The sequence below is a fragment of the Engystomops pustulosus genome, chromosome 2 (genome assembly GCF_040894005.1).
Source record: "Engystomops pustulosus chromosome 2, aEngPut4.maternal, whole genome shotgun sequence".
Classification (NCBI taxonomy): domain Eukaryota; kingdom Metazoa; phylum Chordata; class Amphibia; order Anura; family Leptodactylidae; genus Engystomops; species Engystomops pustulosus.
Genome location: NC_092412.1, coordinates 231,773,635 through 231,787,550, shown reverse-complemented (window position 1 = coordinate 231,787,550; position 13,916 = coordinate 231,773,635). Strand labels below are relative to the sequence as shown.

General features: G+C 40.8%; 1 protein-coding gene across 1 annotated transcript in view; it reads left to right on the top strand.

The window, feature by feature from the left end:
* Window positions 1–13,916, top strand: part of EPHA6 (EPH receptor A6) — a 585,002-nt gene that overhangs the window by 266,310 nt on the left and 304,776 nt on the right. Inside the window, exon 4 of the mRNA XM_072138516.1 lies at window positions 11,456–11,611. Coding sequence (XP_071994617.1) covers window positions 11,456–11,611 — 156 coding nt within the window. The remainder of the gene's footprint in view (window positions 1–11,455; window positions 11,612–13,916) is intronic.

Genomic DNA, 13,916 nt, shown 5'->3' with positions numbered 1-13,916 from the left:
CTTATAAGAATACATATGAATTACTAACTAAATCCCTATGTTGTTATATTTAGATTAGAAAACATTAGAGATGTGTTTCTGTAGAGAGATAAGTTACTGTGATTTATTTTTGTGAAGAGCCCAGTTCTGGTGCTGTATTCTTGGACAGTGTTCTGGCAGTTTTTTTTTTAAAGAGCCTGGTTCTGGTGCTGTATTCCTGTATAGAAGTCACTTCTTTGAGATTCACCATGTGTAGTAAATTAGAAACTACTGTTTGCTGGAAGCGCTGCCATAAGAGGTGACAGGATGTCCTGCTGAGCTGTTTGAGCAATAGTTGCCCAGATAATAACACCATCCATCGAGGGATTGTGCCAATCCACAGCATAGACACACCATCACACGTTCTCCATATTCTAACCCTTCTGTCATGAGATTCCCTATAGAACCTAGATTCCTTATTAAAGGCAATGGGGTAGATTTACTTACCGGTCCCGTCACGATCCCCGAGGTGCGTTTTCCGACGAGGAATCAGAGCTGCCGCGATTCACTAAGATCGTACGTCCAATTTCCTGCATGTGTCGCTTCCCCGCTCAGGTCCGCCGGAGTTCACCATCTTTTTCCCGGTGTATGTGAGTGCATGTCTTGCGACACAATTTGAATTAGTCGGGTTGCCCGACGGCCACGCCCCCGATTTGTGTTGCATGAAAGCCGGCGCCAATGCGCCAAGAACCCCTGTGCAATTTGGCGCAAATCGGAAAAGTTTGGGAAACCCGACGAAAATGCGTTCCGCGGACCCTTAGTAAATGTGCCCCAATGTATATCCAGTCTGTATTAGACCAGTATGTCATACCAACTGCTTAACAAGGCGAAGGTGGTTGTCTCTTTTTTTGTTGATGTGATATTTATTGTGATATTAAAGTGTATTTAGATGTAGAATGCGTACATGAGGCGCAGGGAATGAAGGGGTGAAATGCAATAAGTGTAACATTAGATGATACATACAGTGCGAGGCTCTCAGCTCTGCCGGTAGTGATGACTCTTTGATGACTGATACAAACTGCTGAAAACATCATTTTTTGCAGTGCAGGTAAATTTCACGTTCATAAAAGATCATTGATATCTGATGGATTTGATTATACTGCTGATTAATAGATTTCCTATAGTCATTACTAATCATAATAAATAAATATAGTCATCTTATCCTTCATCTTATTGACATAAGTATTGATCCTCCCATTCTGTATAGCAAAGTAATAAAATCATAGCGATCAGGAATCAGTTCAATCCTCTGCATAAACCAAATTGGGAAACTCATACCCTCAGCAGTGTGACCCGGGGGCAGCGGCTGTCATTTTGCAGGTATAAGTCCAGAAGCTCCTGTGATTGATTATCAGTATTACATGATGGGAGATCAAATGCACATTACATTGGAAGTAGAGGACTTGTCCCTGTACTGGGGCATCACTGTGTATATTATACTAATGAACTGTAACATTTCTGTGTACATTGTCTGTCACATCCCTGTGTGTATTATTATTGTCCCTATACTGTGACATCACTGTGTGTGTGTTATTCCTGTACTGTGACATCACTGTGTGTATTATCCCTGTACTGTGACATCACTGTATTATCCCTGTACCGTGACATCACTGTGTGTATTATCCCTGTACTGTGACATCACTGTGTGTATTATCCCTGTACTGTGACAACACTGTGTATATTATCCATGTACTGTGACATCACTGTGTGTATTATCCCTGTACTGTGACATCACTGTGTGTATTATCCATGTACTATGACATCACTGTGTGTATTATCCCTGTACTATGACATCACTGTGTGTATTATCCATGTACTGTGACATCACTGTGCGTATTATCCCTGTAATGTGACATCACTGTGTGTATTATCCCTGTACTGTGACATCACTATGTGTATTATCCCTTTTCTGTGACATCACTGTGTGTATTATCCCTGTACTGTGACATCACTGTGTGTATTATTATTATCATCCCTGTACTGTGATATCACTGTGTGTGTTATCCCTGTACTGTGACAACACTGTGTATATTATCCCTGTACTGTGACATCACTGTGTGTATTATCCCTGTACTGTGACATCACTGTGTGTATTATCCCTGTACTTTGACATCACTGTGTGTATTATCCCTGTACTGTGACATCACTGTGTAGTATCCCTGTACTGTGACATCACTGTGCGTATTATCCCTGTAATGTGACATCACTGTGTGTATTATCCCTGTACTGTGACATCACTATGTGTATTATCCCTTTACTGTGACATCACTGTGTGTATTATCCCTGTACTGTGACATCACTGTGTCTATTATCCCTGTACTATGAAATCACTGTGTGTATTATCCCTGTACTGTGACATCACTGTGTGTATTATCTATGTACTGTGACACCACTGTGTGTATTATCTCTGTACTGTGACATCACTGTGTGTATTATCCCTGTACTGTGACATCACTGTGTGTATTAGCCTTGTACTGTGACATCACTGTGTGTATTATCCCTGTACTGTGACATCACTGTGTGTATTATCCCTGTACTGTGACAACACTACAGTAACATATATGTATATATAACTGTATATATAGCTTTATTTGTTGTCTCACAGTGCCCTGCGGGCCAACCATAGAGAGTGCAGGTACACCCCATATAGTAAAATTTGCATCCGAATTTTCCTTTAAGTACTAAGTTCCTTCTAGCATTTTCTCTTCTACTGAAGACTCTGGCAATGTCTCAGTAATGTGCCATTGCTGGGTGCTTGTTATTAGCATAGTAAGTGCCACCTTCCTCCCTATGTCTTGCAGATCTCCTGTGCTATGTCTCTCCCATCACCCTGTAATTGTGCTTCCATTAATGACCATGTTGGATTCTTGTCTGACCTCGCACCCTCTTGCTATAAAGACATATTGCCTCTCTCATTGCAGAATATTTACATTTTTATTGCACAAGGAGCCCATATTCTCAGGCTTGACGCTCAGTTATTTATGCCCAGTCCTGTGCTACATGTCAAGTGAGTATTTTCTGCCATAATCCTATGGATTTGGGGATTTGCCATGAATTCTTATGGAGGATTTGAGACATACTTCACTGTGATTTGCAATTTGTCATGTGCCATCAGTTTACGAGAGCAGCACCTGCATCAATATTTCTCTTAGTTTGACTTTAATCTTCTTCATTCATTTTTTATGTGATTGGTTTCATATATTTATTTTATGAGCAGATCTCATATATTGCATTTCATATTACGGCCCGGTTAGCAATGGCTGCTTTACCTTGTACGTAGTGTATCTATTTTCGGCAAAAGGTCATCCTAGCAAGTTAGAATCCCAGACAAATGAATCCGTAAAACACTTGGTTTAGTTGGGAATTGTTAATATTCATCTTCTAAGATTTTTATTCTCTTCACTTCCAATAATTGTCTAAAATGAGATTTTTTTCATCACTGCATCGTTACCGAAATTTTTGCAGGAGTGTAGATTTTTACAGGTCACTGTATGAACGCTTGAATGGCTTAAAACCCTTCAATATTATATATATTTTTATGAAACATGCGTAAAACAAAGCAAAATATTTGTCTTTTTTTTTTATAAACTATTATAAGTTATTTTAAGGGTTTTTCAGGAATTCTGTAAATCATGTGTGGTTCAAGGTAGGGCTGGTAAGAAAATGTAGATGCTCCCGCCCCCCCAATTCCTGTTCATTCTTCTGGTACTACTGGTTTTCAGCGGTACGCCACAAGACCCACTTTGACCAATGAATGGCCTCCTTTAACCACGGGATTTAACTTTTTCTGACTATAGGATTAATTGCCCACTTATTGCTCAAGGCGTGTCCCATGACTTCCCGTGACTTTTGGTAGAGCATAGGTGTAATGTAGACTCTGGACTCATGGAGGATAGACATTACAGTGATCCTGTCAGCTGCCTGCTTACCTCTGCGTGTCCTAGATGATATGGGACAACTTGAAGACAGTCTCTCTTTTTGAGGACACAAAACAAGACTTACAAATAAACAACACAAAAGTAGGGTCAGAGGGCTCGGGTCTCAATGGAGATAGGGAATATGGTCAAAATTCCTAGTCAAAAGACATAGTTAAAATACAAATGCCAAATCAGAAAAACTGAAATATCAGAAGTATAGAAAGTGACTGAAACAGTAACGTTAGCTAGAAGTATAGCTAGAAGGGGACTAACTGTGAATGGAATCTTTACAGTTGGCCAAAGAGCCTCCACCAAAGATGACTGGAGCAGAGGTCTGTCCATCATAGCCAGTTAACCATTGCTGGACAGTGCTGAGCTGCAGAGTTGCTGGGTGCTATCCAGTAAGTCCCAATACAGTCAGCAACACTAGCCCCAGTTCACACTGGAATGTCAAGCAAAATACACAGAGGAAAGTCAGCGCAATCTAAGCCACATTCTGTGGACAGAAGAAGACACTGGCATGGATGTTACATTAGGCCTGAAAAGTAGTACCTGCGTGATGCAAAAATCAGGACACTTTATTTTACTAATTCTGCTCCATAGGTTTCTGAGAATTCCTAGAAACCCCTTAAATTTTCAACATTATATATTAAACATATATTTAACATTTGATAATTACATTGCTATCATCATTAGATATCGAGATTTCAGATCTCAGATTTAGAAATTGAAGGGTTTCTTTTTCCACCTTAGACTATATCCAAATGCCATTTTAAGAGAATACTGTCTTATGACCACACCTGGGTTTATTAAATAAGGCATTACACATTAATAGGCTGTGCATATAATGACAGAAACATGGAAAGTTGTTCAGAAGAAAGTGCAGAAGCTAAATGAAAGTATAGATAAACCCTGTACCCTGGTAATCTAAGCACACTGTCAGCACACAGCATCTCATAGCACAGAGAGATAATGAAGTGGAATTTTACTTTGACCATCACTAGTAGAACTGAGTAAATGGTCAAAATGATCTTTATTGTGTGAACATCTCTAGGGAATTGAAATTTGAGAGTTTTCTTTCATGGGTAAACCCCTTTACTTTCCCAGTTACATTACATAATTTCTGATTATGTGACATGATATATGAATATATTGTTGTTGTAATCCCTCCAGAACTGCCCTAACATGGAAAGTGGAAGGTTGAAACTTCATCTTTTTTACTAGCAAATTGTAATATTCTGAACAAACTCGTTGTATGGCTAATTGAGCTATAGATCGTAATACACAGGTAATTAAATTAGCATTAGAGCTGGGGCGGAGCGGAGGAGTTATTGACAGTAAAAGCCATTCGCAGAATCACTGTCGATGTAATTTGAGCAGTTGAGTAGTGAAGAGACTCCTGGTAAAGTGCTGGGATTTCTGGAGGATTATTCGGGTTAGAAACTGCCCTCCGCTTGTAAAATGTTATTTGTATCATGTGAAATAATAGAGTGGAAAGTGTAACATATTCAGGGATTATCCTTAAGCGTGTATATCCTTAGGGGGATTCATGATTGTCTTCGAGGAGAAGATATTAATGTGAGAGCTTCTCCTTTTTCCTTTCATACAACTAGGATTTCCTAGTGGGATCAAGGTTGGGTCTCGGAGCTACATTAACATGAGATGTTCACTTGGAGAACCATGGAGAGCTCTTACTGAAGATGTAGATTGTTGCTTTGGGATAATCTTATTTGCAAATGGAAATTGTATGAATGTGAGTGTGAGTATGGCTGTTATCCTAATACAAAGAGTAGCTGTGCATGAGTCCTTCCTTAATGGGGTTGTCCAAGAGTTGTGAAAAAAAACTAAAGGTGGCCGGAGGGGGCTGCTTAAAAAAATAAAGCTCTACTTACCTTCCGGCGCCCTCAGATGTCCTGCGCTGCTTTCACTCTGGTCCGGGCGCCATGTAAACAAACATGGCCGCCGGAGCGTTGCTGGATGCAGCTTCCGGCCGGGCCGTGGCCGGCCGCGCCTATCCGTCCTTATTCACAGCATTGTGTATGGGGGTCGGAAGGTTGACGGGTCCGGCCGGAAGCTGAATCCAGCAATGCTCCGGTGGCCATGTTTGTTTACATGGCGCCCGGACTGGAGCGAAAGCAGCGCGGGACACCGGAGGGTGCTGGAAGGTAAGTACATCTTTATTTTTTTAAGCAGCCCCCTCTGGCCACCTTTAGTTTTTTTTTCAGAACTCTCGGACAACCCCTTTAAAGGTAATCCACCACCAGGATCGGGATCACTCTTGTTTTAGCTTCTTATGCCCTTGTTTTTACAAAAAAAAGGCATTAAAAATTATGCAAAAAGAAAAAAGCAAAAATAAGAGGGACAACTCAAAGTTTAGTTGTTCTATCCAATAGTCAAATCATCAATTCAGAAGGATACAATCATTATAAAACATTAAAGGGGTATTCTCATCTGGGCACTTACATTCAGTTTCATTAATCTGCCATATGTAAACATTTCTTCAATTGGATGTTATTAAAAAAAATGTTCCTGTGTGAAGATAATTTATCATAAATGTAACCATGTTGTCCCTTAGAAACGAGATAGCTTCCTCGGATACGGCCACGTCTGATAGATTGAGTGCAGAAAGAAACAAAAGGTTATTGTATATAAAATGTCCGGGAGTGACTACATGTCGCACAGCCGTCCTGTGGTAATGATCGCTGAATCCAGGAGGTCAGGCAGGACTCTATAGCACATGTCCGGCCACCGCTGCCAGAGTGTGACGTGGTCGTATCCGAGGAAAGTATCTCGTTTCTAAGGGACAGAATAACTACATTAATGAGAAATTATCTTCACACAGGAACATTTTTTTTAATAACATCTAATTGAAGAAATGTTTACATATGGCAAATGAATTTAATTAAATGTAAATGCCCAGATGGGAATACCCCTTTAACTTTAATAGTGTCTAGATAAAAAGCAGAACATAAATGTACTCTGTAATTTAGCTAAAAAGTAGGAAGTTTTCAAACACTATAATTCATTATTGCCAAATACTTGTCTAATTGTAGAGTATTATACCTAGACAAGCTGCTAAGTAGCCCACTAAAACAAATGCCCAAGGGTTAATATCATTTTGCAATCAGGCTATATACCAGTGTTCATAGGGTATAAAAATGGTTGATCTCACCAGATTGCCGGTCAGGATTTCTCTTCATACTTGGATAGGGAACCACTATTACACCCTACCGTTCATACTGCAGGATTCCTTTTTTCCCTTTTTGTTCCTGTGTCCTTTTTTTACCCCTGCCTTTCTTCCTTATTTAAGCAATGTCTGTAGCTTTTTCAGCTTTTAGTCCTGTATCCACTGACAGCTGAGAAATAAAGCAACCTGACTTAACTGTTTACAACAGTCCCTGAATAGTCTTATCTCCCCAGAGAGGGGTGAAATATGCTCCTGTTAATCATTAACCTCCTAACTTTACTCTGTGCTGTGTATGAGACTTCTGGTACACTGCTCACTACAGGGGAAAGAAGGAGCATAAAACAGGCACAAAGAAGTTGCTTTACTTACTGATGTGTGTAACAAAGTTTTCTATAATCTTTGCAACTTAAAAAGTTTAATGGCCCTTTTAGGATTTTTCTGTTTCAATAATTTTTTATTGGTTTAACAGATTAAAAGCTCAAAACATCCAGTATATTGTAGCGAGTACAAAGTAATGAATAATTACAAGCGTGTCTCGTAAATCTTACATTTCAATTACCAGAAGCTACATGTTCTCCTACTAGAAATTGTATACATATACTGGTTTGTCCGCTTGAGTTGATTAACCGTTTTATAGACAAAAGCAAACAGTTAAATAAAATAAAATATACAACAACAAAAACGCTTGCAGGAAGTTATCTGAGGGTATAAGCATATTCCATAAAATGAAGAAGAAGTTTCTTACAGTCTAGGGTAGGGGAGATCAGATTACTGGAGATTAACAGCCCATGGTGGGGACATCCAAGGCTGCCATTTCTAGAAGGGGTTGTGGGATCTAAGGAATCCATATGCCAGTGCTGGCTCACGGGAGTAGATCTGATTAATTTCAGCTATAAGATCTTCCTGTGTAGGTATGGATGAAGATTTCCATCTCCTAGTTATTTGGATCTTCTAGGATTGTAAGTCCTTTAGGTTTTTAACCCTATTCTAACCTTCCAAGTCCCTCCATGCTTGTAATTTTCACTGCCTGCTAATAATGACTTAAAGGATATCTCCCACCAGGATGAAGGATTATAAAGCAAGACCTCTGACATACTGGTGTATGCCCTCTCTGGCAATATCTGCAATTCTTTAAGCTTAGTGCGCTCTTGCTTATAAGAAAAGGCTTTAAAAATTATTCAAATTAGCCTGAGGGGCTCCAGGCTCCATTAAGACCTGGAGAGCCTTGAGCCCTTGAGGCTCATTTGTATAATGTTGAAAAAGCCTTTTTTTTGTTAAAAAAAAGGGCATAAGAAGCTAAAAGAAGGGTGGATAAGTGTGCATGGTTTTCAATACTCCATCCTGGTGGTAGATTTAACCCATTGATTTCAATAGGAGAGTCCACATAACGTGTCATCATTAGGATATACAGTGTAAACCTCTGAAATAAAGCTATAAAATAAGAACTACAAAGTGATGTTAGGTTTGAGATTTTCTGACAAACAAATTGACAGGTATTTTTCTTGTCAAGATTGTGATTTCTACAGCATTTCTCAGATTGCAGCAGCTTCTGACAGGTAGCCTGGGAGTACACACACTTATTTTATTGCCCTCTATGCAATTTTTCTGAAGCTTGACAGTGTAGTTAAATGGAATTTTATATAACTTAATGGACACTTTAAATTTACTTTCTAAAAATCCTTCATCTCTTTATACATAAGTCAGGGAACATCAGTGTAAATCAAACATTTATGAAAATCTTTATTCTACAATATTTCAGCTGCTCAAAAATGTAAGGCTTGATGTGCAGAAGGTCTACATACTTACTCAGGATAGTCATAAGGGCTTTTCCCACAAACAAAACCATGTTTAAAGGGGACCTTTCATCAGATTTTACCCCAGTAAACTACCATCCTCCTCAGGCAGGTGATGAAATGTCCTTCTATGTGAAATCTCACCCTTTGGCTACATTCCCACTGCCGTGAGCCCGCCGCACCGTAGCACGGCGGGCACACGGCAGCGCGGGGAGAGGAGGAGGAGGTGAGCGCAGCTCACCCCCACCCCTCTCCATAGTGATGTGTGGCCGCGGCGCCGTAATACGGGAAAAGATAGGACATGTCCTATCTTTTCCCGGGCTACGGAGCGGTACGGTGCTGCACGTGTGCTGCAGCGTACCGCTCCCGTAGGGCGCCGCGAGCCCATAAAAGTGTATGGGGGACGTATATTGGCCGCATATACGTCGGCCGTATAAATACGTCCCCCATACTGTAGTGTGAATGTACACTTTTAGCTATAAAAAAACATGCATGACATGCAGGGCCAGCGCTAGCACTGGGCATATCTGGGCAAGTGCCAGGGCCCAGAGCTGCTGGGGGGCCCACATGAAGTTGTGCATAAGGAATCCATGGTGGCTGCTGGGGGTTGTATCTAATGAATCCATAGGGGTGAGGGGGGCTTTATATAAAATAACCATTTGGGGGCTGTTTGAGAAAATACACTATGGAATATTTTAGGGAACAGGAGACTGTTTCAGTTTCTGAATATTTAATGCCGCCATGTGAATTCACTGCAAAGGGGCCCACGGAGGCACTGTCACCCAGGGGCCTACTGAAACCTGGAGCCGACCCTGTTGACCACAGGAAGTGTAAACTAAGTTCACCCCCATCCTTCTTTAGCACCTCTTGTGTAACATTTTAGATAAGAATCACTTCCTTCAAATCAGGGCTATAGTTCTGTAAGCTACAGAACCAGATATAAAGGCAGTTTAAAAAAAAGTGGGGATTAGAATTTATAGGGTTAACAAAAGATTTTATGGAATAAGGCATAAGATAAATACACATACAGTATAATCATATTGGAGGATATGTATGCAGTGACAATATATGGGAAGTAACGTTGAGTCTAACATGTAAGAACACACAACACCTGGATATGCCCAGCGGCCCAGGTAGTGGATGGTCGTACAATTACAATTTTATCTAAAGCCCACATTTCCAAATATGTATTTATCTCTGGATCTGGCTCTTTATTTTATCTTCCTATATCACTGGATCTGTAGCTCACAGAACCATAAGACTACTGTGATCCTAAAGATGAAGCTTTGATCTTTAACATGTTTCTAGGTCCTACAAAGTTACAGGGCATCTGAAGTGAATCAATTCCCAGAGGTGAAGTCAAGCTCTCCCCAGCTCAGATTGCCCCTTCCCCTGTGATTGACATCACACTCCAGGCTTTAGGAGAGCCGGCTAGTGATGATCCTGGATGTATGGACATCAACTGCAGAAAAGGAGAGCTTGACTTCAGTATTGAAGTGACTTTATACAACCAGTTTACATATCACTTCAAAGTTGATTTTCTGGATGATGTAACCACACAAGGCCATCAAAGGAAGGTTCTTGGCCACATACCAGTAGTGGTTTTTAAGGCCAATTGTGGCTGACAGGTTCCCTTTCATTAGGACCCCTTTGTGTGTGTCTTGTTGTTTTGTTATTTTCTGTCTTAGTTGTTGTTCTGAGCTGTCAGATTTGTCAGGGTTCCCTGCTTTCATCAATATACAATACAGGCAGTTCCCTACTTAAGGACACCCGACTTACAGACAACCCATAGTTACAGACAGACCCCTCTGACCTCTGGGGAAGCTCTCTGGATGCTTTACTTTAGTCCCAGATTGCAATAATCAGCTGTAAGGTGTCTGTAATAAAGATTTATTGATAATCCCTGGTCCCATTACAGCAAAAAATGTTTAAACTCCAATTGTCACTGGGGCAAAGGTTTTTTTGTCTGGATATAAATTATAAAATATACAGTTTCGACTTACATACAAATTCAACTTAAGAACAAACCTCTGGACCCGATCTTGTACATAACCCGGGGACGGCCTGTACATAGTTTATCAGCCTTGAATGGTTTCCGTTACTTTGACATCTACACATCTACCACCCTGTAATTCTATTATTACACGAGCGATCGTGCTCTTTTCTCCCACCTTTCAGAGCGATAAAACAAAGCTTTATTACTTGTCTCCTATGTCACGAAGAACACAAGTATACGGGAGCAATCTATGTAAATACAACCCCAGATTTGGTTTTGTCTGGCCTGAGATCAGAATTATAATTTTAATAATTACTTACTGTCAGTCTAGGAAAACAGACATAATGAAGTTCTGCCTGCGAGGATTTACAATCTAATTGTGCTGTCTGAGGTGCGGGGAGATGAAGTGACTCGCCTGCGGTCACAGGGAGCCGCTACGCGGCGTCTACGCAGGAATCCTCAATCCCACAGATGAATGACAGATGAGCTGAATGGTGAAGGCAAAGGGAAATCATTGACTGCTTTGTCTTCTGTTTCTTTGCAGCGTGCCGGCCTGGTTTTTACAAGGCATTTGCTGGAAATATCAAGTGTTCCAAGTGTCCTCCGCACAGCTTCACGTATGTAGAGGCCACCACCGTCTGCCAGTGTGAGAAGGGATACTTCAGAGCCGAAAAAGACCCACCGGCCATGGCGTGCACAAGTAAGTCATTATACAAAGTATTATCATAGACGTCACCCAGGGCCGGTTCTAGACAAAGTGGGGCCCTGGGCAAAACTAAAAGTGGGGCCCCAAAATAAAACTATTTTATGACCAGTCGCAGTCAGCAAGAGGCTCCTTTAGTATGGTAAAACAAACTGTAATATGAGAATTTTATAGGAGATAGATAAATGATAGGGAGATTTATGGGCAGCATGGTGGCTCCGCGATTAGCACTACAGCCTTGCAGCGCTGGTCAACATCTGCAAAGATTTTGTATGTTCTCTCTGTGTCTGCGTGGGTTTCCTCCGGGTCCTCCGGTTTCCTCCCACACTCCAAAAAATTACTGGTAGGTTGATTAGACTGTGAGGCCCATTGGGGAGAGGGACCAATATTTTCTGAAAGCAGACACTTGCCCCATTTTCAAAATTGCATCAAAGATTTTATAGACATAGGCGCCTTCATGCAATTTTGATTCAAATCGAAACATTTTATTAAAAATACTAAAAATTTGACTTTGATGGCAAAAAATTTGATACAAACATGGACATTTGTAGAGTTCACAAATGTGCCCTATTGATATGTTCACATGAATAAATCCACATAATATCACTAAAACTGTAATAACTAGATATCTGCTTTTCAGCTAGAGATTTTTAGACAGTCACAACCTGCAAAATATATCAATAAAACAGAATAAAAAGTAAAGGCGCCATAAACCCGATATAATTTTGAAAGCAGACAACCAGGTGATGCATTTGGCAATTAACATTCAAATTTTCCTCTACAATATGTACAAATCCAGATACTTATATAAAGAAAATCTACTTTCCTAAAACGGTAAGATGTGAGGATATCATACATACCTCACACCAATATATTCACCAAAATATGCAGCAAAGGGAACTGCAGAAAATTCACACAGATGTATCATTGTCTGTTTCTTACACAATGGTAACCCAAATAAATAACTATATATCCATAAACCTCTCTAATGAGATAATAAAAGTCACGTCTAGATGTGCGCCATTGTATTAGCTGCACAATAACAGAACCCTCCGCGCTTCATAAGAATGAAAGTGAGAATGTCATAACATACAAACTTTATACCAGGACATGTGTGTGTTTTTGGTGTTACATATAACTTTATGGACATGTTCTGGTCGCGGTGTAGTAACATTAAGCGAAGAGGATTGAATGTTCATCGTATCAGTCAATTTTCACAACAGAAAATAACTATCACAAAATAAAAGGGAATAAGAGAGAATGGGCCACATTTATCACTAAGTGTAGTAGTTGCGCGTAAATTCTGGCGCACTGTTTTCCAGAATTATCACAAGCTACAACCATCTGTGATAAGGTAATTTCCTGCCTCTTATTAATCACTTTACTTTAACACAGTTTAGGCACAATTTTGGCGCAGTTTAGGTGCAATGTTAGATTCGGGCACTTACATGTCATCCTGCTACAAGCTCCTCTCTGCTTCTCCCACAGCCCAGAATGAAGATAACACTCACAGCAGCACCCAGGTGTGTGACACCCTGCACCCAGTGATCTCCTCAGCAGGGGCTTCTCCTGGAGGGGATCCCCCAGTGCTGGTCTCCTGCTGCACCCCTGTAATTCTGCACAGGATCCCCCTCTGACACACTGGTGATACTGTGCAGAATTACATGGGGGACACTTGTCAGTACTATGTGCAACATTCTGCAAAGTTCTCTTCTCTCTTGCTGTGAGCTCAGCGTTTTGCAGAATATTTTGTAAATAGAAGGTGATGAACTGTAAATAGAGTCTGCAGCTCCTGTCTGCAGAGTATCTAATGACTGTATTATATGTTCTAGTGCAGTGATGGCGAACCTTTTAGCAGCCGAGTGCCCAAAAAGCAACCCAAACCCCCCCTTATTTATCGCGAGGTGCCAACCAAAAATTAAAGCAGTAACTTATTGCTCCCTGTTCAACAACTTTCAATCATATTGGCCACCTGAGGACAGCAACACAGAAGAAAGATGGAAAATTTGCATCATTTTAGCTTCTTTCCAGTGTCCCTCTGTGAACAGGACCAGCAAGAGGTCCTCCTAAGATAATTCGGCCCTGTCTATTCATTCTCCCTCTCCCTACAGTCCCAAAAAGTGAAGTAAGTATCAAAGTATTACTGAAAGCAGCATCTTTTAGGTTGCTTGGAACTGCAGGAAGATTCTGTGAGTCTTGTCTGGTGTGCTGGAGCGTTGGCCCGGGTGCCCACAGAAAGGGCTCTGAGTGCCGCCTCTGGCACCAGTGCCATAGGTTCGCCACCACTGTTCTAGTGTCTGCA